Genomic DNA, 27,942 nt, shown 5'->3' with positions numbered 1-27,942 from the left:
TTGTTCTGATTAGCTTCCTTCCCTGAACAGTACTTATAATAACAAATAAGAATACACACCTAGTCATGTAGGTCTATATGTGAGAAACTACACTGAAAGTAAATAGTATAATCCAAGTTCCTTTGGATACTATTTAACTTTGTGTTACAAATAGTATCTAACTACACACATGCTTAATGAAATAAATATTGAGGGGCTGCTAGGTGACTCAGCTGCTAAGGATCAAGCCCCACTATCAGGCTCCTTGCTCAGCAGGAAGACTGCTTCTCCCTTTCCCTCTGCTTGGCACTCCCACTGCTTGTGCGCTCTCTCGCTATGTCTCTTTGTCAAATAAACAAAATCTTTAAAAAAAAAAAGTACTGAAGAAGACTGAGGAATTTTTCAAATTAAAGGAGACTGAAGATATGTAATAATCTAATGCAAACACAATGCCTAAGACTGGAAGAGAATCCTGGATGGGGAAGGGGTTGAAACTGTTGAAAAGGAACATAATGGGGCAATTGGTAAATGTGAACATTAAAAACCCATTAGATAACAACACCTACCAAAGTTAAATTCCTGAATTTGATAACTACACTGTGATTACATGAGGGAACTTCCTAGTTCTTAAAATTTATCTGCATTAGTATTAAGGGATTAAGGTGCATGATGTCTGCAATTTACTCCAAAATTATTCAGCAATAATAATAAAAACCAAGGAATGTCTGGGTGGTACAGTGGGTTAAGCATGCGACCCTCGGTTCTGGCTCCAGTTGTGATCTCACGGTCAGTCATGAGATCAAACCCTGGGTGGGGTTTCGCATTCATCTTGGAGTCTAGACTCTCCTTCAGCCTCTCCCCACCATGTGCTCATGTGAGTGTGCATACACCTTCTCTCTCCCTAAAATACATAAATAAATCTTAAGGGGCACCTGGGTAGCTCAGTCAGTTAAGTGTCTGACTCTTGATTTCGGCTCAGGTCATGCAACTGAGCCCTGCCTCAGGCTCGAAGCTCAGCGGGGAGTCTGCCTGGGATTCTTTCTCTCTCTGCCCCTCCTTCCCCCTGCTCCCATGCTCGCTCTAAATCTTTTTAAGAACATAAAATAAAAACTGGGGTGCCTAGGTGGCTCAGTCAGCTAAGCGTTTGCCTTTGGGCTCAGGTCACAATTTCGGGGGCCTGAGATCAAGCCCTGCATCAGGCTTCCTGCTCAGCAGGTAGTCTGTTTCTCCTTCTCCCTTTGCCCCCTCCCCCAAAACCCACTTGTAAATAAAAGCCATATGCACATATATAACTGAATATAAAAAACCACGTATGGCAAAATGTTAGCAAGCAAATACATTCTTTGTATTATTTTTCTCTATACTACTTGAAATTATCTGTATCAATATATTTAGTGCACTCAAATATATATTGTGTGCTTAGTAAGTTAACAAGTACTATTGGATGCATGGGCTTCAGGAATTAACAGAGCAAGCACTGCTCTTCAAGGAGCTCAGCCTAAAAAAGAAAATAGCTGTAATCAGGACATACATGCCAAGAGGTAGGAAGGTACTATGAGAATACATAACTCAGCTCTGGGTTAAGGTGTGAGTTGTGAAATGGGGTGGTCATCTGGAGAAGGTATCATGGAAAGCATCCTATTCTGCTGGATACACCTGAGCTGGGACTTGAAAGATAAACAGGAGTTAGCCACATAAGAAGAAAAAGGCATTCCATTTAGAGATCTGGGGATGGCGGCTATAGCTGGAATCATATGGAAGGAAGTGGTACAATAAGAAGCAAAACAAAAAGAACCATCAGCACTAAACACAGGCAGCTTCAAACCCTGTACAACCAAACTTATAACAAGTATAATAAAGTAACAGATATAATCTCTCAATTCTAAAAATGATTAATAATCAATTTGCCTCTAAAGTTAGGAATCCACTCTCATTAGACTTACTGGGAAAACTTTTTAGTAACTCACTTACATATAAAGATACCAAAGACAAAAATTTCAATATTATCTTCTGTGGATAAAATTCATTTCTGTATTTTAATACTTAAATTTTCCTAGCACACAGAAAAGGATTAACTTCCCAAATGGTATCAGATAAAATTCCTAAAGTAAGATTTAAAAATGTGCTGAAAAAGCACCAGCAAAGACAGATAAAGAAATCCTCCGCCTACTGTCCTTTTATAACCTTACAGGAAGAGGTAGAATAAATCCACCAATAGTTGCTCTGTACAAATTCTATCAAGATTAAATCACAATACGCAGGATTAAATGCATAATAAAGTAGGTTTCATTACAATAAAATGTACTGTTTTGCTAAATAACAAGCAACAAAAATAAGTCCCAAAACAAGTGAATTGCCAAGTATCATTTGCTTGTGCAACAACTGGTGTTTCACAACAACAATAAAAATACACTGAGGTGGGGCGCCTGGGTGGCTCAGTGGGTTAAAGCCTCTGCCTTCAGCTCAGGGTCCTGGGATCCAGCCCCACGTCAGGCTCTCTGCTCAGCAGGGAGCCTGCTTCCTCCTCTCTCTCTCTCTGCCTGCCTCTCTGCCTACTTGTGATCTCTGTCTGTCAAATAAATAAATAAAATCTTAAAAAAAAAAAAATACACTGAGGTTATCCTAATGCATCCTTTGAACAGTATCGAGAAACCATTTTTCACATCTTTGTCCTAAATCTACTTCACTGAATAAAAGTAATCAGAACCCAATTAACAATGGTGAACCAAAAGGTCAAGGGTTGGAAACTATAATGATGGCACTAAGCTTTCTGTTGACAGTTATATTCACACCTTGTCCCTGAGAAAGCTGCCACTACTTCTTTCAGTTCAGCCCACAGACACAGCCCTTATGAGTCAGATTCTGCTATAACAAAACACCCCTGGACAACCATAGATAATGAAATAAGAACAGTAACATAACTAAAACAAACCAAATTAATTTGCCATTATTAGCAACTTAAAAGGGTAAGCACTCATGACAGAACTGCATAACTTAAAAGTCCCAGAAAAAGCGTTTAAGACATCAGCCTAGCTAATGGAAGCTTAAAAAAATTAGACAGAACTCCTCCTTATAGATTAATACAAGGGAAAATTAAAAGAAACATTGCTATTTTTCAGAGGAGTTTGTGGTAATATCCCAATCTGGTTTTAAACTAAAACTTACAGACAGTACATCCTCCCCCTACTACCACGGAACAGTACTGCAGCACCATCAAGTGGCAGAAGCACACAGTACAAGTCTAGGACCACTAAGTGAACACTTTCATTACTCAAAACGGCAACTGCTATGAACTAAAACTTTATCTCACCAATATTCATGTTGAAGGCCTAACCCTCAATGCAACTCTGTTTGGGAAGAGGGCCTGTGAGATGATAAAGGTAAAATGAGGTCATAAGGTTGGGAGCCTAATCCAATAGGGCTGATGCCCTTGTAAGAAGAGGAAGAAACACAGGTGGCTCTGTGGGTTATAAATAAGCCTCTGCCTTTGGCTCAGGTCATGGTCTCAGGGTCCTGGGATCAAGCCCCACATCGGGCCCTCTGCTCAGTGGGGAGCCTGCTTCCCCCTCCCCACTCTGCCTGCCTCTCTGCCTACTTGTGATCTGTCAAAAAAATAAGTAAAACCCTTAAAAAAAAAAAGAAGAAGAAGAAGAAGAGGAGGAGGAAGAGACATGGCACACTGCACTCACAAAGGAACCCAAGAAAGACCACGTAAGCACAGTGAGAAAGCAGCCACGTGCAAGCTGGGATGAGAGCCCTCACCTGAACCTTATGAGCAGGCAACTTTATCTTGGGAGCCTCTAGAACTGGAAGAGATAAATCTCTGTTGTTTAAGCCACTCAGGCCATGATACAATGTGCAACCTTAATCTTAAAATTTTTGTCTCTTTATATAACAGAGGCAACCATTTAAAAAATCAGATGTAGGGGCACCTGGGTGGCTCAGTGGGTTAAAGCCTCTGCCTTCGGCTCAGGTTGTAGTCCTGGGGTCCTGGGATCCAGCCCCACGTCAGGCTCTCTGCTCAGCAGGAAGCCTGCTTCCTCCTCTCTCTCTCTCTCTGCCTGCCTCTCTGCCTACTTGGGATCTCTGTCTGCCAGATAAATAAATAAAATCTTAAAAAAAAAAATCAGATATAAAAGTCAAATTCTAATCCCAAAATTTATTAAAGAAAAGGTTTTTTTCTGACAAGTTCCTTTATCAGCTAAAAGAGGATGTTTCTTAGATAAGAAAGGTTAGAAGAATTATTGTTATTATCAAAAGGGAAAAAATCTTTCCCTGAAATTGAGACTACAGTTCCTAAGAATATTTGCACTTTCCTCAGAGCAAGACAAAAACTCTAAAACAGAAAACCAAAAGTGATTTGAATCAGAAAGGTAAATATTAGAAAATATTTATACTTAAAAAAATCAAATTCCTTCCGTTTTCATCTATGTGTTAAGAAATACTCATTTACAAATATTCCTTGACTGCCTATATTGTAGTAGTCAGGAACATGGACTCCAGTACCAACCACCAGTGTTTTGCATCCCTATTCTGCTGTTCACTCTGAGACCTTGGTATATGACTGAACTCTCCCATAATGGTTGTATTCCTCCCCACAAGACTCTCTATAGCATCCTATCATCAACATTCCATTCTCCCACTCCCCATGCCCCTAAAATATTTCATTTACTTTCTTAGAAACTGTAGTGATCTATAATCATTACTGAAATTAGCACCACATGAATTGGAGAATCTTTTACCTTAGTATCCCAGAGCAGATAAACTAAACTGAAAACTAGGTGCCTCAGCTCACAGGCTAACTGCCTCTGCAACCCCCATTCCCTCCCCCAATACTTTATTTCTGCATCATCCTGACTCTTTATAATATAGTGTATAAAACTGGTCAGAAGAAAGGTTCTAGTGATAGATGTAGATAATTCCTTAGACATGGGGGGGGGGTAGTTCTCTTCAGTTTTGCAAGTTTAAATACTTGATTTCCTCCAAGTTCCCTCAAAAAGATCCAATTAAAAATACAGATCTCACCAAATTTAGTCCAAATTTAGACTGTTTTCTAGTTAATGCAGTGTCTTTTCTGGACCTAGACAATTATCTACTGCTATAGGATTAACCTAACTCTACATACAGAACTACACATCAATTCCTCTAAGTAGGATGCTATGATTTCTACTTGTCCTTCCTTTTGAGCAAGAGAATCAGAGTTTGAGGACATAAAAGGGAGACTTTACAACTGCTCCATTTCATCTCCTACCACCTACAAAAAGTAAAAGGAAAGCTCTTAGAGTATATGTCAATTTCTCTCCTGCTACCTAAACAGCTTTATATGTTAGGAGGTGTGTATAAACCTTCACTTACCTGGATACAATGACTTTGTCTATAAGCTGTTGAAAACACTTACTTCGGGGGCACCTGGGTGGCTCAGTGGGTTAAAGCCTCTGCCTTAGGCTTAGGTAATGATCCCAGGGTGATGGGATTGAGCCCTACATCGGGCTCTCTGCTAGGCAGGGAGCCTGCTTCCCTTCCTCTCTCTCTGCCTCTCTCTCTGCCTACTTGTGATCTCTCTCTCTGTCAAATAAATAAATAAAATCTTAAAAAAAAAAACTTACTTCAATTAGCTGTTCTATATTAAATTTAAAATGCAAACCATTAATGGTTTTTCTGTGTTAAATAACTTCTAGTAGTTTATAAGAATTTTAATTATTATTGCTCACTAATAATTACATCCAAACTTAAACTAGGTGGTGAACATTGCTGCAGCAAAACACTGAATTAAAAAAAATAGTAAGGCAACAGATCAAAATGAGATTTGCCACAAAATCTATACTGCCATCTCAAAAATATTTCTTTTCTTTTTTTTTTTAAGCAGCGGCTTAACCCACTGAGCCACACAGGCGCCCCTTCAAAAATATTTCAAAGTTAATCACTAACACCTAAGGTTCACCTCAAGTTATTAAGTCCTTACATAACTCTTCTTAATAAATGTGTATCTCACAGAGAAATTAAGTAGCTCACCCTAAGTCTCTAGGCTACTAACATATATGAGAACTATTAACAGGAAAAAAAATCTTTCAACTCCTAGGCTAGTTTTCTTTCCATTATATCATGCTTCTTTATAGCTCAGGGTCTCAAATTTCAAGGATAAGATGTAGTGCAGTTAAGTGACCAAGGAACTGATAAATAAGAATACAGTCTACACGGTGTCTGGGCGGCTCAGTGGGTTAAGCCTCTGCTTTCAGCTTACGTCATGATCCCAGAGTCCTGGGATCGAGCCCCACATCAGGATCTCTGCCTAGCAGGAAGCCTGCGTCCCCCTCTCTCTCTGCCTGCCTCTCTTCCTACTTGTGATCTCTATCTGTCAAATAAATAATTAAAAAAAAAAAAAGAATACAGTCCACAGCATATCACAAGTAATACATAATTACATAATTAACACCAAGCAAATGTCTAGACAATAACTTATAAAAGTTCCGAGACTATTATAGGGTAGTGCTCATGAATTAATTTTTTAAATACATGGCATTTTAATTAACAATAAACTTTAGAAATTTTCCACTCTACAAAATGACTAGAATCAGAAAGACAAGAAATAACAAGTGCTGTTGAAGATGTGAGAATGCAAACTGGTGCCACCACTGTGCATAACTGTATCAGGTTCCTCAAAAAATTAAAAATAAAAATAACCACATGATCCAGTAATTCCACTACTAGATATATATCCAAAGAATACAAAAACACTAATTTGAAAAAGTATATGCACCCTTATGTTTATTACAGCATAATTCGTAACAGCTAAAACATGGAAGCAACCCCAGCATCGACTTGACAGATGACTGAATAAAGATACGGTGTGTGTACACACACATACACACAGGAGTATTACCCAGCCATAAAAAAAAAAGATCTTGCATTTGCAACAACATGAATAGATCTAAAGGGTATTATGTTAGGTGAAATAAGTCAAACAGAGAAAGACATTACCATATGATTTCATTTATATGTGGAATCTAAAAAACAAACAGCAGAAACAGGCCCATAAATAGAGAACTGATGGTTTCCACAGGGGACAGGATTGAGGGATGGGCAAAATGGATGAAGAGGGGTGGGTAGTACAGACTTACAATTATGGACTGAGTAAGACATAGGGATGAAAGGTAGAGTATAGGGAATATGGCCAATGGTATTTTAATAACAGTGTATGGTGACAAATGACAGCTACACTTGTGAGCATGTTTAGACTTGAATCGCTATGTTGTACACCTGAAACTAATATAACACTGTGTGTCAACTATACCTCAATTAAAAAAAATTTATTCACTCTAAATCCCATTGATAAATAAACTCAGATACTGGATACAGAGCTACTTCGTGGCAATCCTTCAGGCAAAAAAGATCATTTGAGCTGGGTCTAGATAGGATTTGAATAGGCAGGAAGAATAGAGAAACTTCCAGTTAGGGAAATAATATAAGCGAAGTTTAAAACTGAAACAAAGCAGTCAAATTCAGAGACAGAGAATAAATTCTTCTGACCGAGAACAAAGACAAATTTAGGAATAGCTAAATTTTGTGTTGGGGATAAGGGAGGGAGTTTCAATATTTAAAAGAATTAAATTTCATCTTATAGACAACAGGAAGCTAGAGAGGGTTCTGAGCAACAAACGTAAATTTCTTAGAAAAGCCCAAATTGTGTCTGGAAGCCAAGATTATAAACGTAAAACAAGGACTGTAATTGCCAAAATGTTTTACCAATTACAAATCCAACTCTTAAAAAAGGGTAGAGAATATATCATCAAAATAGAAAGGAGTTAGAGATAACAATTAAAAATGGGCAAAAAAGGGCGCCTGGGTGGCTCAGTGGGTTAAGCCGCTGCCTTCGGCTCAGGTCGTGATCTCGGGGTCCTGGGATCGAGTCCCGCATCGGGCTCTCTGCTCAGCAGGAAGTCTGCTTCCCTCTCTCTCTCTGCCTGCCTCTCTGCCTACTTGTAATCTCTCTCTGTCAAATAAATAAATAAAATCTTTAAAAAAAAAAAAAAAAAAAAAAAAAAAAAAAAAAAAAAAAAAATGGGCAAAAAAGAAAATGGAGGGGCTCCTGGGTGGCTCAGTGGGTTAAGCCTCTGCCTTCAGCTCAGATCATGATCTCAGGGTTTTGGGATTAAGCCCCGCATTGGGCTCTCTGCTCAGTGGGGAGCCTGCTTCCCCTCTCTGTCTGCCTCTTTCTCTCTGTCAAATAAAGAAAGAAAAAGACAACCTTAAAAAAAAAAAAAAAAAGGAAAGAAAAAGAAAATGGAAACAAATTAAGGGAAGAATAATAGAAAAGATATGGGCAAAAGCATCGTTATAAAAGATAAGTTACTTCATGCAGTCAAGTTCTAGAAAGAGGATTTGATGGTCCAAATAATAAATCTCCATGGCTAAAAAGCACACTCAAAGCATAATCACCAAATATTACTAGGTTTCAAACTGCAGGAACTCACCTCTCTAGCAGCACAATCATGAGGAGCTTCTTCTTTATTTACTTTTCCTTTTGGAAATCCCCAGCCTGATTTTGCTAGATACCCCTGAACCAGTAGTACCTATAAAAACAAGCAGAGGTAAATATAAAACTTGCTTTCTCCTTACTTCAAGTAACTGTCATAACCAATAATTTTATACAATACTTGATTTTAATATCTTCTAAGAGTCTGACTATACCACTACTAGTGTGAAGGCAGGCATTCTGACCATTTTAAAGTATTTCTCCAACAATTAAATGACTTTTTTTTGCAGTAAGTCATACTACAAGTAAAAAATCGTAAGACCCAGAATGCAGACAAAATATGCAAAATTTGGCCTTTTAGCACTAAAGTCTATTTTAAAACCTGTTTAGAACAAAATAACACATATTTTACTAATAAGATTAAAACAGCTGATCACTGCACTAAAAATCTTTTATTACACTCACATTTTCAAGTGTCTCATCAAGAATAATTGCACCATAGGTTGGTACTCCCATTTTATATTCTTTCCACTCATCCAAAACTTTTTCCACATCTTCACCTTGAGGCAGCAAAAATGGACAATGACTGAAGAGTATACATAGTGTTAAGGAAGCTCCTCTCTCTAAATATAGCTTGAGTATTTATATACAGATAGAAACCTATTTAACTCAACTATGAATTTTATATGAAATTACTCAAATCTTCACCTAGGTTTCCCCTTATTTATTTTTTCCACATTTGTTTCCTCCTGAACAAGTATAAATAAAATCTTAAAAAAACAAAAATAAAGACAACAACAACAAAAAAACAACAATCAAAGAAATACTAACTCTGGGTATTAAGGAAGAATAGCCTCTTTCAAAAGAAATTGGGCATGGTCCCCCCCATACTGGACAGTGTAAAAACTTACTTTTTTAAAGTGAATAAAGCCTAAACCTGTAAAGTATATGCTCAGCCTTCCAATTCTCCATGTCATCAAATGTCTCATCACTACAACACTGTTAATTATGAAAAAGGTGGGAAAAATTTTAATTTTTGAGTGTTTCTCAAACCAAGGACATATGCTTAAGGTTCCTCAAGTCCTCTATGAAAACACATATTCTATATATTCTGTGTTTTTATTTTGATGTTAACCTAAAAACATGTACAATGAGCATATTTTCAATCATTTGGATGATGACATATATCAAGTACTACAACTTGATTTCAGAGACCATACTGATACTAGTACTACTCTAACTGCTGTGGGCTACCAAAAACGGAAGAAAGTTAATACATGAAAGATGCATTAGGATCAAACAATATCCCAGCACAAAAAAAAAAAATTTCTTAACAGACGTAGAAAAAAAAGATGTGCAAAAACGGGTAGTACAGGTGTATCAAAATACCCTCAAAGAAGCATTATATTCATGTTGTGATTGGCAGCTAGTTGGTTTTAAAAAATCACATTAATTCATTTTATGAAAACATATTTTAAGTTCTATAAGCTTTATATTTAAATTTTTATTTTGGTTTTATACTTGAAGTGAAAATTACAGAGGCCATCAAAGAGCCCCCCAAAAATCAACCATCTATGACAACATTGTAATTAGACAGGCACTAGGTTAACCTCAATATAATTAATACAATCTCAATACAATGCCTTCAGTTGGGGAAAGGGAGAAAAAAGAATAAAGTATGGATACAACATCAACCATTCCATGAAGCCCTACAATTCTAGACAGGCTTGCTAACATTCTGGAAAGGTACTTCCCACTAACAGTATGGCTTTAAATGTTTACAAAAACCCCTTATGAGTTTTAAAGTTATCACAGGCTTTTTAGAATCTATATATAAATTTTAATTAAATGTTTATTTCTTCCATTAAAAGCTTTACCAGAGGAAAACATAAAAATACACCAGGAACAGAAATAACTCCTTACAGTTCTATACCTAGATTATAGCTTCTTAAAAGCCAAATCCTTCATGATTTCTCCACGGAAATCTATGAACAAGGCTTTAACAAAGATAATGTTCAATAAAACTTATGTCCTCCTCTGACTCCTCTTTTACTTTTTTAAGATTTTATTTATTTACTTGAGAGAGAGAGAGAGAAAGAGCATGAGAGGAGAGAGGATCAGAGAGAGAAGCAGATTCCTGGCGGAGGAGGGAGCCCAATGCAGGACTAGATCCCGGGACTCCAGGATCATGACCTGAGCTGAAGGCAGTCGCTTAACCAACTGAGCCACCACAGCACCCTCCTCTTTTACAGCTTCATAGTTAATCAGCTTGATCATTTCTGCCACTGAAATGTCTCTTCAGTGTTTAGTCCCTCTACTATGGCTTAGGACCTTATTGCTACAATGTCAAGTAATTTGACCTCTGGTTTAACCTATCCCGCCAAGTAAGTCTTCTTGAATACCATTTTCAAATGATTTGCATAATATTCCTTAACCTTGCTCAAAAATGTTTTATGGCTACATATTTAGAACAATCAGTGTTATGTCCATATTCTACAGTGACCTAGTTGGGGTCGGGGGGGTGTCTTTATTTCATGGAGCTCAGGGAAAATTATAGGGAGCTGAGTACAAGGGTTATTTTCATTCTTATTCCAATTCTAGCACAGTTTAGTGAATTTGTGAATGTAATTCCATTTGAATACATGATTTATAGTTAAAAACAATGACTTACAGAATAAAAATCAGTTTGGCTCAAGGTTTAAGAACCCACAAATAATCCCTATATACCTGCCATCTCTTCCTAATGTGTCCCCATAAGAACTGTCTCCTCAATACAAACTAATTTACTTCCCGAGATATCCCTTGTATTTTCCAACTCTCTAATTTTGCTCAATCCTTTTCTTTACATGGAACATACTCCCCACTCCTCTCTTTATAAAATCCTATATTCCCTTATAAACACAGCTTTGCCCCCCAACAAAAAATCTCTGAATTCTAAAAACATTTCCTATTAGAACCATAAGTAATTCATCAATTTTTTTTTAATTTTTTTTTTTTTTTTGCCTTGTAACATAGCTTCTCTTATAATCTTTAGTTTGTGAGACACCTGGGTGGCTCAGTCAGTCGAGCATCTAACTCTCGGTTCCAGCTTGGGTCATGGGATCCAACCAGAGGCAAGCCCTGCATCAGGCTCAGCGGGGGAGTCTGCTTAAGATTTTCTTCTCCTCCCTTTCAAATACATTAATTAATAAATATTTAAAAATAGTTACAATAATAATCTTAAATTTCCAAGTGTATCTTTGATAACTGAGAAATTGATAGGTTTCTATCTTATTTGTAAGAAACTTCAAAAGCAAAGACTTCTTTGCACTTGCCACAAAACTAAAAACACTGCTTTTAACACATTAAGTATTCAATAATTATTTAAGAATTTCTGTCCCAGAAAGGTAGTGAATTAAAGATCATCTGATTAAATGGAACAGCAAGAATAAACTAAAAATAACAGGTCAGTTCTAGAAATAGGCTAGTTATTTCTGAAAGAGAAAAATCAAATTTAAGTCTAATCATCAGTACACATTTCAAGGGGTCCTCTACATAAAAATAAAAACAGTATTAAATTCTGCCTACTATTCATATTTGACAGTTTTTAGAAATCAAGGATGTTCACCTAATAACTCATAAATCTCAAAGGCGATCAAAAGAAATCTGTGCTGAAATGTTTTCTTAGCAACAGTGAAAGACAGTCATAATAATAAAAGGATATCAGCTTTAGCAAAGTCTCTTATCCCACACTGAGGTAATCCTGGTGTGTTCTGCATGTAGAAATCCAAGTAAAACCAATGGGCAAGCTCAATTTGAAAACACACTCGGATAGCATTGTCTCTTTCCTCGCTGGGAATATGCAAAATAAATCGGCTGTCAAAAACAAAAAACATATTAAAATTACATTTACAGACTGTAATGATTTTAACCTACTTAACTGCTTCACCCCTGACCCACCAATATAAAAAAGGGACCAAGAACAATGCTGATCAAGGAAGCAAAATTTGGGGGAAATTATTATAGTAAGAGGAGTCTGGAAGGTAGCTATGCTCACCACTATGGCACCAATGCTGCACAAGGTAGAGGAGTCTGGAAAAAAAAAGTTTATCACAGGTATCTCACTCATAATAGAATTTTTTTAAGAGACCTCCTAAGAATATACACAAATATTTTCATTCATTCAAACAGGAAAGATGTTAGGTGCTTAATCTCCACATTTAAAGTATTATAAAGAGACATTAAAGAAATCAACTCTGTTCATTAATAGAACAGATAACCTCATCTGCAGAATCTGAGTTTAAAATAAAGTATACTCACTTTTTAAAATCCCAAATTGTCTTTTCCAAGTACATTTGAAGGGAGCTGGAAATATTCTATATATATAGTATATATACTACATACATATGTAAAATACACTTTATTATTTGTATGTGATGAAGATAATGAAGCCCTCTTAGTGCCAACAAGTCAGAATTTAAAAAACTAAGTGAACTTAGGGATTTACAGCACTCATTAAGCAATCACCAACTGCTTCTTCCACTACATCGCCTTGTTTGGTAATGACCTCGGGAGAGAAGACTGAACTACATTTAAAAAAAAAAAAAATCCATTGGTTTTTGAGTTATTTAAAAAAATTAAAACTTAGTATCACCTAGCTTGATCACTCACACTATTCACTAGCAAATATTCTTGGCAGGTTTCTGAGTTTCAAATCGACCTCAAAACCATGTTTTTAAATTATAAAAATAATGTAACATTCCACAGAGGAATGAATATGTAAATGTTAAGACAAATGTAGGTAAAATAATCTACATTTCAATACAGAAAAACTTTGAGGAAAAGGGAACTTAAAGAGCATATATACTAAGAAGAAAATGTGTAACATGCAACTCTAATAGCATTAGCTAATACAAAAATCAAAACTCTTCTACATGGCATTTGAGAGCCAGTCCTTGCTCACCTGCATAACCTCTTACTCTGTAAGTTCTTTATACCCAGCGATACCAAATTCTTGGAAATGTCCTAAACTATCACCCACATACTATATTTACTTCCTTTTCCTTGTACATCTAGCAAACTCCTGATTTGTCCTTCATGACTTACTAACACTACTCTCTTATGTAGACACACCAGGCTCCTCTGAACAAATTTACATACCCTCAGACTCCCACTCCTTTACAATTATATCGCTTTTACTATTATTGTCCACAAACTCCTCCGAATTAGTTCCCTGAGATAATGTACTCTATTCTTGTATATTTTTATTCCCATAGTCTAGTAAATTGTTTAACAATACTTTGAAAGTGATAGTTATAATATAATGTTTAAATGCTTACATAGGTTCCTATTCTGGTTAGATGAAACACACACAATCCACTCTGTCCCTCCAATAAAATGCAGCTATTAAAACCTTAACAAAATGCACAGAGCAGCTATTGGAGGACTACAAAAAGTAAATAGTAGTAGGAAGGCTGGGGAAGACAGTATTCCAAGTGAATTTACCATTTTTCCACCTTCCAGTATCGCCTGGGTGGACTGGGGTTTGGAGGTGAGCACCAGCACGAACAGAGACAGCCCTAGAAGCCTTCTAATTCTGCCTCAGGGATGGAGAGAGGAGTCTAAGTAGATCTCCTAACACTTGAAGATAGGAAAATTCTTCCTTTCTTTTCTCCTTTCTCCCATGCCCCAGCCCCCAAGCAATGCCATCGTGGTTAGAGGTGGCTCCAAGAGTGGCTTTAACAGAGACCCACAGAGGCTAAAACTCTAAGGAACAGGAAACTTCCTCTTGAATCCTAAGAACTGTGTGGTTCCAAGAGAGTAGGGCCAATCTCCACAGCTTTTATTCTTCTAACATCCAGATGCTCAGTCTCAGATATAAGCAGAAACACATGAAGTGTGAACACCAGAGTGGCTCTCTGGCTACAGAACCCAAAAGGACAGACCCAAAGAGCCAATATGTAGCAAGGAGAGAGCAAAAGAGAAGCAGCTCAGGAAAATGGTCCTGGGAAATTGTTTATGAACAAGGCTCAAGCCCAAACTACACAAGCTTGGATTAGACAACAAACAGCATACCACCAACTTTGTGAACTGAACTCTGACACAGACCACTGCTAAGTCTCAGAATAGCCACTGGAAGGTAAAACAGAACAAACAGCAATGCAAAAATCTAAACTTTTATCTGATTTTATCTTACTTAACACATCTCTAAAACAAACTCTGGCTTTTATTTTCTAAATTTGGGGCATTATTTCCATTATGGAATTAACTCTATTCCCACTCCCATTCTACAACCCCTTCTGATCTTTCCACCCACTCAACAAAATTCTATCAGTTTTGGTTAGGCTGTCAACTTCAGCACTACTAACATTCTGAAGCAGGCAAATCTACGCTGGAAGGAGCTTTCCTGTGCACTGGATGATGGTCAGCAGCAACCCTAGCCTCTACCCATTAGAATGTCAACAGCCCTTCCCACCCAAGGTGAAACAACCAAAAAGATCTCCTAATATTACCAAATGTTCCCTGACGGGAGCAAAAATCACACCCACTGATAACCAGAGTTAGATCAGCACTTAGTCTTTCCATTACTATGACTGTAAAAGTAATTCACAACTAAGCCACATAGTAAGCTAGGCTCACTTTTCCTTTCCTGCACAATCCTTCGTTCTTACCATAATTAATGTCTTATCACTGCATTTGCTTTGTGTTCTCTATTACACCTGTCATTAATTCAATCTTCCAATAGTTTCCTAAATTTTTTTCCTCAGATGTTAATTCAAACACATAGTTTCATCTTGAAGAAGATCTTTGAGAATTCTTATCTGTTCCAGTCTGAGCTGGTTGTCATCTATGACTGTCTACAACAATCATACACATCTGTCATCCTACGTTGTCCTTTCACTGGCATCCCATGGCTCCCTATGCCTCTATCTCATTAGATTTCCTGTTTCTTGTACCCTGTCTTTCTCCTCAATCTTCTTCCCTCTTTTCATTGAAGTATATTCTCCCAAATCTTCTGGTGAAAGATGCAAGGGAGATAAATACTGAGACACTCTGTATCTCAAAATACCTTTATCTTCATATTTGACAACTAGCCTAGTTACAGAATTATAGGTTGAAAATAATTTCCTTCATAGTTTTGAAGACAATGCTGTCTCTTGCCAGCTTCCAATTTTGATATTGACTGAAACCATTCAGATTCCTTTGTCTGGCCTATTTTTTTTTTTGGCCTGGAAGATTCCAAGTTCTTCCTTCTGTCCCCAGTGTTCTGAAATTTTCCAGTTGTCTATTATTTATCTACCGCACTAGCCATTCAGTGGACCTTGCCTATTTAGAAACTCACATCCTTCAGTGCCATGGACTGATCCTCCTAATTCTTTACTCTCCTCTGGTATTTCCTACCTCTGATTCCTTCCCCCACCCCTCACCTTCTGAGAAACATTCTCTACTTTATTTTGCAAACCATCTATTAAGATTTTTGGTTTTGCACTCATATTTTTAATTTTCAAATGCTATTTTTAACTGTTTAAATTATGCTTTTATAGGCTATCCTGTTTTTCCATGATCACAAAACCCTACCTAAGGAGATTGCTATTTTTTTTAACGTTTACCTGCCTAAGTCGATTCTTCCCAATTGTCTTTTTTTTTCTTTTAGTTTTAAGCTCTAGTTTTCATCTTAAGAGACCTATTCAGATTTTCACATTTAAGTGACAGACCACAAAGCTATTTAGAAAGGTTGTCAAACTATGAGGCACCATTTAAAGTGAGTGATCAGGCTGAGCCATTTAACTGAGGAACCACCAATGTCAGTATCTTTAGGTCTATCCTCATGTGTTAGATCACCTAAAGATTCTTCCAATCTTGGACCTGGAGGGTAAAGGCCGAGCTCTGTCATGTTCTACTAGCTGAGCAGGGGAAGAAGGCTGAGGATTTTCAGTACGTTTACAAGCTATATAAATTCACTTCTGCCATTTTTCAATATTCTCTTATTCTAGAGTAGATTAATACTATTATACTAGTCTCTCATTTGGGTCTATTAAGTCTGCTAAGTCACATACAACATTCCCTTTTAGTCACCAAATTTTGTTGCTCATCATTTCACCCATTATTCCTTTCCTTGTGATTTTATATATTTAAAATTTTTTTAAACTTTATTCTTTTATTGGAATCAATGTTTGCATACAACCTACATTATCTTTAACCAAAAAGTTTCATTTCAAGTTAAGTTTCTAGACACCAACCACAACCTAAAAGGTGGTAGGAAAGTACACAGGACAAAGAAATCCAATCTCATTCCCATCCCAATCCAGAAAAGCCCCAAGTGAAGAAAGGTAAGCTGGAAATGGGAATAAGAAATAGGACTTTTAAAAAAGGAGAAACATGCCAGGACACCCCCTGTGCAAAGTACCGCAGGAATCCCTGGCCTATACCCACCTTTGCTCCAACCACGCTGCCAAGGAACCCACTGCAGAGAACACCCTGGGACACCCCGACACACACACTGTGCCCAGCCTCATCTCCAGGCATCTAGGCCAGGGCACCTTTGCATGGGCCATCCCAGACCAGCCAACCTTGTTACTGTTTCAATTTCACGAACCCTGCCAGGATACCTCTGTTCAGAGAACCTCAAACCACCCCACCCACTGCCTATTTCAGCTTCAGGGATCCTGCCAGAGTGCCTATGCATAAAGAACCCCAGACTTCCTCTGCTTCCAGTCACTTCAGTTTCAGCTGTCCTGACAGGGCACACTCTATACAAAGAGTTCTGGGACCATCCTGGCCCATGCCCAATTCAGCTGTAGACATCCCACCAGGCCAGTCCCAGCAGAGTGCCCCAGAACCCCAAGCCCACACCAGCCAAAGCCCCCACCAGTAAAAGTCACTGGGCACACACAGTATACGAAGGGGACAACCATACACAAGACCATGCCCCTCAATTTTAAAAGAGCTGTTCTGCCCAATTCCTAGAAAACACACACAGGAACTCAAGCAAAATGAGGAGACAGGAATATGCTCCAAACAGACAAAATCTCAGAGAAAGAGCTAAATGTAACAGAGATAACCAATCTACCTGACAAAGACTTTGAAGAAATAGTCGTGCTCACCAGACTGGAGAGAAGAGTGGAGGAACTCAGTAAAAACTTCAACAAAGAGATAGAAAATATGGGGGAAAAAATACAATTGAAGAGTAACTGAAATGAAAAGTACAGTACAGGGAATCAACAGTAGATTAGAAGATGCAAAAGCAACATTCTTGAAAACGTACTAATGGAAAGCACCCCAACTCAACAGTTTAAAAAAAAAAAAAAAAAAAGAGGATAGGTCATGGGATCTCTCAGGTAACATCAAGTGAACAAAATTTGCATTATAGGAGTCCCAAAAGGAGGAGAGAGATGAACCTAAGGAGTTCCACACTATGACACATAACAACTAAAATGTCAAAGATTAAAAATAAAAGAATTTTAAAAGCATTAAGAGCAGAACACTTATGTACAAAGAAAACCCCAGAAGGCTATCAGTTAATTTTTCAGCAAAAACTTTGCAGGCCAGAAACAAGTGGCATGACATACTCAAAATGCTGAAAGGAAAAAAATACACAACAAAGAATAATCTCTCTGGCAAATTATCATTCAGAATTGAAGAAGAGATAAAGAGTTATTGACACAAAAATGAAAGGAGTTCATCACCACTAAACCAGCCTTAAAGAACACTAGAGGCTTAAGTGGAAAAGAAAAAGCCATAACTAGAAGAAAATTATGAAAGGAAAAAATTTCATGAGTAAAAGCAAACATACATAAGGGTAGCAGAGCAAGTACTTACAAAGCTAGTATGAAGGTTGAAAGACAAAAGTAGTCAAGTCAATTATAGATCTAAAAAATGAGGAATTCACAAAACAAAAAGACAAAATATGACAACATATATATATAACATGGAGTAGTAAAAATGAAATTCTTTCCGAATTTATTCAAACTTAGGTAACCATCTCCTTCTCTGATTTCATCTTGTTTTGTTTTTCCCTCCCTTCCCATATGATCATGTTTTGTTTCTTAAATTCCACATGTGAGTGAGATCATATGATAATTGTCTTTCTCTGATTTACTTATTTCACTTAGCATGATACCCTCTAGTTTCATCCATGTCATTGCAAATGGCAAGATTTCATTTTTTGATGGCTGAATAGTATCCCATCAACAATTACTTTAAATGTAAATGGTCTAAACGCTCCAAATGAAGGACACAGACTGACAGAATAGACAAAAAACAAGTCCCAGCAATACACTGCTTACAAAAGGCTCACTTCAGACCTAAAGACACACTGAAAATAATGGAATAGAAAAAGATATTCTATGCAGATGGAAACGGGGGGGGGGGGGGACCAGAGAAGGAATTCTTACATTAGGTAAAACAGACCTCAAAACAAATACTGTATCAAGAGACAAAGGGGCATTACCTAATGATAAAAAATATCAATACAAAGATGATAGAATAATTGTAAATATCTATGTATCAGACATAGAGGGAGAAACCGACAGTAAAACAAAAGCAGGGAACCTGAACACCCCACTTATATCAACTGATAGATCATCTAGGCAAAAAAAAGTCAGTAAGGAAGTAGTGTCTTTGAATGACACTTCAGACTGAATGGACTTAATAGATATATACAAAACATTCCATCCTATCACAACAGAATAAACATGGAACACTCCCAGGATGGATCACACATTAGGCTACAAAACAAGTCTCAACAAATTTAAGACTGAAATCATATCATGCATCTTTTCTGACCACAACAGTGTAAAACTGTATCTCAACTATAAGAAAAAAGGGCACCCTCATAACCCTCGTTAGAAGGGTTAGAAGGGCAACCTCTGTTAGAAGGGCATCAGACGTTGCTTAAACGTCTGATATCAGCTTAGGTCATGATCTCAGGATCCTGGGATCCAGTCCTATGTCAGCTCTCCCTCTCCCTCTACCCTTCCCCCCAGCTCCTGCCCGTACTTGCTCAAGCTCACTCTTTCAAATAAATAAAATATTTTTTAAAAGTTTAAAAATAAAAAGGAAAAAAAAGCTAGAATCAACACAAACACATGGAGACTAAACAACATGCTACTAAACAACCAATGGGTCAGAGAAGAAATTAAAGAGGGAACTGAAAAATACATGGAGACCAATGACAATGAAAACACAATAGTCAAGTCTTTGGGATGTAGCAAACACAGTTGGTAAGAGGGAAATTTATAGCAATACAGCCTGCCTCATGAAACAAGAAGAATCTCAAACAATCTAACATTACACCTAAAGGAACTAAAAAAAGAACAAGCCCAAAATTAGCAGAATAAAGGAAATTAAAAAGATCAGAGCAGAAATAAATGATACTAAAAAAAAAAAAGATCAATGAAACCAAGTATAAAGACAAACAAAATTGATAAACCTTTACACAGACTCAAAAAGAGAAAAGACCCAAATAAATAAAATCAGAAAAAAATGAGAAGAACTGACAGCACAGAAATACAAATGACTATTAAGAGGCTACTATAAAAAAGGTGTATGCCAACAAATTGGGACAGTCTGGAAGAAAATGGATAAATTCCTAGAAATATACAATATTCCAAAACTGAATCAGGAAGAAATAGAAAATCTAAGTAGACGGATTCCTAGTAACCACATTGAATCAGTAATCAAAAAACTTCCAGGGGTGCCTGGGTAGCTCAGTGGGTTAGACCTCGGCCTTTAGCTCAGGTCATGATCTCAGGGCCTAGGATCAAGCCCCCCTCCCATCGGGCTCTCTCTGCTCAGCAGGGGATTTGCCCCCCCCCACCTTTGCCTGCCTCTCTGTCTACTTGTTCTTTTTCTGTCAAATAAACAAATGAATAAATAAATAAATCTTCCACCAAAAAAAGTCCAGGACCAGACTGATTCACAAGTCAATTCCACCAAACATTTAAGGAGTTAACACCTATTCTCCTCAAACCATTCCAAAAAATATAACAAGAAAAGCTTCCAAATATACTCCACCAGGCCAACATTATCCTGATACCAAAACCACACAAAGACACTACCAAAAAAGAATTCCACCGTCCTGGGATGGAGTCGTATACCTGGGATGGAGTCGTATAACGTGCTCCTTGCTCAGCAGGGAGCCAGCCTCTCACTCTGCCTGAGGCTCCCCCTGCTTGTGTGGGCTCCTTCTGACAAATGCATAAATAAAACTGAAGGAAAGAAGGAAGGATGGATGGAAGGAATGAAAGAAAGGAAGGCCACCAAGCTATAATCATGAAAACAGTATGGGGTACTAACACAAAAATAGACACAGATCAACGGAACAGAGAACCCAGAAATAAACCCACGTTTATTTATATGGTCAATCTACAACAAATATATATGGGGAAAAGACAGTCTCTTCAATAAATGGTGCTAGAAAAACTGAAGATTTACAAGCAAAAGAATGAAACTGAACCACTTTGTAACACCACACACAAAAATAAACTCAACATAAAATCTAAATGTAACATGAAAGCTTAAAACTCCTAGAAAAAAACACAGGCACTAATTTTTTTAAAGATTTTATTTATTCATTAGATACCAAGAGATAGAGCACACACAAGCAGGAGATGCTACAGAAGAGGGAGGGAGAACCAGGCTCCTCCCTGCTCAGTGGGATCTCCTGGGATTCACCACCCAGCTGAAGGCAGAGGCTCAACGGACTGAGCCACCCAGGCACCTCAGCAGTAATTTCTTTGACATCAAACTTAGCAACATTTTACTGGGTTTGTCTCTTCAGGCAAGAAAACAGAAGCAAAAAATAAGCCACTGGGACTACACCAAAATAAAAAGCTTCTGCACAGCAAAGGAAACCATCAACAAACAAAAACAACAAAACAACCTACTGAATGTAAGAAGATGTTTGCAAATGATATATCCAGTAAAGGGTTATTATCCAAAAGAACCTATGCAACATCAAAAAACAAATAATCTGATTAAAAATGGAAGAGGATCTGAATAGACATTTTTTTACAGATGGCAAAAAGACACATGAAAAGATGCTCAACATCACTCATCATCAGAGGAATGCAAATCAAACCGTAATGAAACATCATCTCATACCTGTCAGAATGGCCAAAATCAAAAGGACATGAAATAACAAGTGCTGGCAAGGATACAGAGAAAAAGAAAACTTCGTGCATTTTTGGTGGGAATTTAAATTGGTACAGCCACTGTGGAAAACAGTAGAAAAATTTCTCAAAAAATTAAAAACAGAAATACCGTATAATCCAGTAATTCCACTACTGGGTATTTAACCAAAGAAAACAAAAACACCAATTCAAGAAGATATACACACCCTATGTTTACTGCAGCATTATTTACGATAGTCAAGCTATAGAAACAACCCAAGGGTCCATCAACAGATGAATGGATAAAGATATATATCTGCATATATACATACACATATATAATGGAACATCACTCAGCTTTAAAAAAAGAATGATCTAGCCATTTGTGAAAACATGGAGGGACCTAGACAGTGAAACAAGTGAAGCTAAATGAAACAAGTCAGAAAAATACCATGATTTCATTTATGTCTGGAACCAAACAAAACAAATGAACACAGAGAAACAGACCCATAAATACAGAAAACAAAAAGATAGTTGCCAGAGGGAAAGAGATTAGGGGGATGGGCAAAATGGGTGAAAGGAAGTGGAAGATACATACTTCCAGTTTGGAATGAGTAAATCACAGAAATGAGAGGTATGGTACAGGAAATATAGTCAACGGTATATTAATAGCATTTGTATGGTGACAGATGGTAGCTACACTTGTGGTAAGCACAGCATCACAGAGTACTCAAATCACTTCTGTTGTACACCTGAAACTAACGTTAACATTTTGTCACCTGTACTTCAATTCTTAAAAAGGGAGAGGAAAGGGCAAGGTCTACTTATGCAACAGAAAACGGTCTATGTGAAAGAGTGTCCTCTTTCACTCCTTTGAATCAGGACTTTCTCCTCCAAGAGTGGAGGAAGGGGAACAACATTTGAGGCTCTCTTCTAACTTTAGCTGATCGGTTTGGGTGTTGGCATCCCAAAGCAAAACTGGTTTTCAAGGATTCCCAATGTAAGAGCTAACATCCTATCTACTCACAAAAAAGAGAAGCCTTTCAATAAACAAGCCCTTTATACCCTCATCTTAAATATGGAACAGCAACAAAAAAATCATCCAACATAAAGGAAAATCTGGGGCATGATGAAGAAAAAAATTACATTGAAAGAACTGGCCCTGAAGAAAACTGTTGAGGTTGTTTCCTAGAACCCTGGTACTCAAAAAAGTCTGAACCCTGAACCACCTGGGAACATAAAGTGGGGGAAGAGAAACAGGCATTTTAGTCGTATAAGGACTCAGAAGTTTACTTTCTAATGACCCTCTCAAAGAAATTTCTTTAGGATGTACACCAGGAAAACAAGAATGAAAACAAAGAAAGCATGAAACATGAGATTTAAAGAGATAATAGACCCAACCAGGGAGAGCCATGAAAGAGAATTCTAGTAGGCCAGATGTTTGGCAAGACTAGGGAACAACCAGTCCAGATTGGGCGACAAGAAGGCACTCTCCAGGAAAAAAAGAATTCCGTAGCATAGATAGTGTTAAGACTGAGGACAAAATAAAGGAACAGACAGGGCTGGAGAGGAGGAAGCTATTTTGAATGTGTTGGGCTTAAAGAGAGATAAATGCACAGGAGAATCATAATCCAAACATAAAGGGAAAAGTCAAAACTAGAACAATACAATCAAAAAGAGGAAAGAAAAAAAAAAAGACTTCAAGAATTAGCCAGAAATAAGGGCCCCTGCCTGGCTCAGTTGCTACAGTGTCCAACTCCTGATCTGGGTGTTTTAAGTTCAAACCCTGTGATGGGTATAGAGATCACTTAAAAATAAAATGTTTAAAAAAAAAAAAAAAAAGAAAGAAAGAATAGCCAGAGAGAATGAAGGAACAATGAAGAACACTTAAGCTTCTTTTTCTAAAAGAAAAAAAACTATAAAAGGCAGCATCATTTTGACCAATTAGGAGACTATAAGAAAGAAGAATTCATTTTGGCATTCTCTTCCAAGATCCTTACAAAAGGAATCCTAACTATGGCTAGAGGGAAAAGAAACAAAATCCTAACCATTGTAAACTTGCATGTACTGTGAAAAAATTTGTACAAAGTTATACTGTATAAAAATGCTATTATTTCTTGCTCAAGCTTTCGCAGTCAACCAACAGTAAAAAGTGTAACAGCCCTCATTAAGGTTAAAAAATGGAATGTAATTATCATCAATATTTAAGAAACTGAGGGAATGTGTAAGAAGGAAATGGAAGAAAAGATGGGGAACTGACTGTCTCACCTTATCAAATACAGACTCAAAATACTGTTCATAAAGCAGAAAGGTAACTGATATAACAATTTAAAATAGTGATACAACTATTGGAAGCAGGACAAAGGCATCAGTAGGCTTTTGATAAACTAAACCCTCACCTAATATCAACCTAGGTTAACTAAATTCTCAATCTAACATCTGAAGTTGATAAAACAAGAAGCTAGTCCAAGCATATGTTAAAATACTAAATTATCTACCAGAAGAATTCAACACAAACCAGATAAAAGTCTGGAAAGCAGAACTGAGATAAAAAGGGGTAGGACAGGAGACTGTTGCTTTTCTAACTTCACCCATACTCTTCGAGTTTTTTTGTTTTTTTAACCTTACACATGAATACATCTTTTTAAAACTAAAAGCTGACTTCTTGGGGAGCCTGGGTGGCCAGCCTGGTTAAGCATCTGCCTTTGGCTCAAGTCAGGATTTCAGGGTCCTGGGCTGGAGCCCTGCATCCGCACTGGGCTTGGGCTCCCTGCTCAGCAGGAACCTCTTCCACTGCCTGCCAATCCCCCTGCTTCTGCAAGCTCACGCTTATTTATCTGTCAAATAAATAAATAAAATCTTTAAAAAAAGAAAAACTGACTTCTTTAAAACATTTTATAAGAAAAAGGAGAGCTCCTGGGTGGCTCACTCTGCTAAGTGACAACGGACTCTTTTTTAAAGATTTTATTAATTTATTTGACAGAGGAAGAGAGTGAGAGAGCACAAGCAGTGGGGGAGAAATAAAGGGAGAGGGGGAAAGCAGGCTCAGCAGGGAGCCAGACTGGGGCCTCCATCCCAAGACCCTGGGATCATGACCCAAGCTAAAGGCAGATGCTTAACCATCTGAGCCACCCAGGCAAGAGACCCTTGATTTCAACTCAGGTCACGATCTCAACATCGTTAGATGAACCCCTGCCATCAGGCTGGTTGTGGAGATTGCTTAAAATTCTCTGGCACCTGGGTGCCTCAGTTGGTTAAGCCTCTTTCGGCTGGGGTCATGATTTTAGGGTCCTGGGATGAAACCCATCATCAGGCTCCCTACTCACCCGAAGGCCTGCTTCTCCCTCTCCCTCTGCTGCTCTCCCTGTTAAATATGTAAATAAAATATTAAAAAAAAAAAAAAAGATTCTATCTCCCTCTCCCTCACCCATGCCCCTCAGCGCTGTAAGTATGCACTCGCTCTCAAAAAAAAAAAGAAAGAAATTTTAATAAATGAAAATTACACTTTGATGCTTTCATTCTATAAGTGTTTTTTATCTGTTTTAAAGATTTAAAAGTGTGTGCAGGTGATGAAGTCCCAGGACCTAAGTCAGGTTCGGTGGGGTGAGGTTCGGAGCTGACGACTAAAGAAAGAATTCTTAAGACATCTTTGGTGCAAAATGGTGGTTTATTAAAGCACGGGTACAGGACCCGTGGGCAGGAAGAGCTGCTGCCCCGGGTTGTGAGGAGTGGCTGGTTATATACACAGGAGTTGGGTAGGTGAGGACAAAGGGGTGTTCAGAAGGGCTATTGGGGCAAAGAATACTATCAGGATATTGAGGGTCTGGTTACTATCAAGTAAAGACAATTGGGAGTCTCCAGGTGGAAAGTTACATTCCTGCTATCAAGCATCCTTGTTAATGAGATTTAGGTTTAGAAGAAATTTAACTTTATTTACTTTTCCTTCTACCTCCGCCTCCTTCTTTTTTTATGGAGGGGAGGGGGACATTAGGGCTTGAGGAACTGAGTTCTGTGTCTTTGGAAATTGGGCTATTGATAAGGTACTTCTTTGTTGTAATCTCAAGGACATTTGCAAACCAAGGGAGACTCCTGTCTGGCAGGATTGTGATCTCAGCAAGTTAACTATTTATCATTTTATGGCAGTCAGGGGTGCCTGAGGAATGCTACACATATGGAGGGGAGCGGATGAGGGGGGGGGTGCAAGGCGCCAGCTTTTGCTCTGTCCTCAGCCAGCCTCCTGCTCCCTCATCACAGGGATGCCTGGCTGACTAAACTGGAGGAGCACTCAACTAAATCTCGGGGTCATGAGTTCAAGCCCCACATCGAGTGTAAGATTACTTTAAAAAAAAAAAAAAAAAAAAAAAGAAGTGTATAAACATAGTATATATGAAATAAAATACTTTTCTCCATAATTTGTTATAGGAAAAATTTCTCCACCTCACAAAATGTCATCTTTTCAATTTTCCTATAGATGGAACATTAATAGAACTACAATTAGTACATTAATGATGGAAAACTGAACACTAAAATGGCAACCTGAAGATGAGCAAGAATTATTTGATTAGCTTACACAATCACCAAAATAGCAGCAACATTAGTTGCCAGAACATACCAGGAGAGTGGCTTCACCATTTAATTCTTAAAGGGGTTTTTGAAAAACTCCAAGCATTTCTTTAAAAGTGAAACAAGCTGTAGTTTTCAATTTTTACTTTAAAAATGTGTTTTTCAAGTATTTAATAATCTAATTTAAATGGTACTGAAAAATTCTTTGACTTTTAATGTCAAAGTCATGGTGCAACAGAGGCAAGTATCACCATAAAATGGGGCAGACTGACTTTTTACATACAAGTTTACTAGAATGTTCACTAGAACATTTCAGACGACCGTCTTTCCTTCCTTTCTAATTTCATTGTACCCAGAAATAACTAGTGTTTTTCAGTTTGGTGTGTATACTCTCAGACATTCCTTGTGCATACACACACACACACACACACATATACACAAAACACTTAAAAACTGGTTTTAACAAAAGGCATCAAATGACTATGTATTATGTTCAATAGTATACTATATACATCATTTCAAGACACAAATATTTTCTTTCCGTTTACTGTTTGCTAATTGCCTTAGGAAGGCTCAATGGCTGCACAGTGTCCCAGTAAATGAAATATTGCATATGAAACCATCTGCAAAATAACATTCCATGTCTTAGGTTATAAGCAGGCTATAAAGTCACTTCTTGAGAATGCAAGTCTTCTCCTCTAATTTTTCACATGAAAATCATTCTCAATTTTACATTTCTCCAAATGTATTACTATCTGATCAATGACTGAAGTAGACAGGATTAGCTGAAATATGTAATTTATCAGAAATCGAGAACACAAAACAAAAAACTTCTTACATATACTAATAATAAACAATAGAATCAGGGAATACATAAAAACAAGAGTCAAAACCAAACACATAAATCGAGAGGTACTTAAAAGAGCAGAAAAATTAAACCTTTTCCATGTAAGCTTTATTTTTATACAAATTAAACACAAATTCCTAGTAAATTTATTTCTAAAAAAAACCCCACAATTATAACAGCCTGAATTATTTACATTAAAATTCTTTAAATTAACCATCAAAAATATTATAAATATGAACTTTAAAATAGAAGGATTTTTAAAACTTGAAGTTTTAAGAAATAGTTAATTGGTTTATTAGTCAAGTAGACAGCCCTAATTTTTAAACATATAATCCTTATTTATGTAGCCAAAACACAGTAATTCCAAAAATGTTACTCTCAGCACCCCTGGGGCAAATAATACATTATATGTTAATTTTTAAGAAATGTTACTCTTGTTTCTTAAAGGAAAAAAAAAATGCTACCCTATTCCAAAAGACTTATATAAAATCGCTTAAATAAAACCAAGAACCTGAAACACTAAACATGTTTAACATATTGTTTACAAAACACAACAATTTTGTGAGTAAACGGGCTCCACATTAAATCAATCACCTTCATAATAATTAACAGGACTTCTTTCAATGATGTAATCCTCTGTAAGTCAAAATAAACCCATACTAGTAGGAAGATTATTTTAGATGCCTGTAAAAAGTGTGAGATTACCCATCTTTTTATTAACCTATATCCCTACTAATCTATACATAATTACTGCCCACCTTTTAAAAAACACATACTCATCTTTACTTTTTTTTCTAACTATAAAATACACATCTTTTTTAAAAAGTCTTGAAAATATCAGTAAAAAAATAAAAATCGTCATCTCACTTCTTGTATATGTTCATCCAGTCATTCATCCACACAGATAAATATACATTAAATCTCTTTTCTTATGAAATTGGGATCATAGAAAATAAGTGCATTTTCTGTTTGTTTGAATCAATCATATT

The 27,942-nt window shown here is 37.2% G+C and overlaps 1 protein-coding gene across 3 annotated transcripts in view; it reads right to left on the bottom strand.

Moving 5' to 3' along the window:
- Positions 1–27,942, bottom strand: part of DCP2 (decapping mRNA 2) — a 54,112-nt gene that overhangs the window by 24,539 nt on the left and 1,631 nt on the right. For all 3 annotated transcript variants that reach the window (XR_009354086.1, XM_059175676.1, XM_059175677.1), the window contains exons 2-4: positions 12,156–12,307; positions 8,918–9,045; positions 8,451–8,549 (exon numbers count right to left, since the gene is read on the bottom strand). Coding sequence is in view for 2 of the 3 variants with exons in the window: in XM_059175676.1 (XP_059031659.1) it covers positions 8,451–8,549; positions 8,918–9,045; positions 12,156–12,307 (379 nt within the window). In the remaining variant the exon portion in view is untranslated. The remainder of the gene's footprint in view (positions 1–8,450; positions 8,550–8,917; positions 9,046–12,155; positions 12,308–27,942) is intronic.

The sequence above is a fragment of the Mustela lutreola genome, chromosome 5 (assembly GCF_030435805.1).
Source record: "Mustela lutreola isolate mMusLut2 chromosome 5, mMusLut2.pri, whole genome shotgun sequence".
Classification (NCBI taxonomy): domain Eukaryota; kingdom Metazoa; phylum Chordata; class Mammalia; order Carnivora; family Mustelidae; genus Mustela; species Mustela lutreola.
The sequence above is the reverse complement of the archived record's forward strand: the minus strand, read 5'-3'. Positions and strand labels throughout refer to the sequence as shown.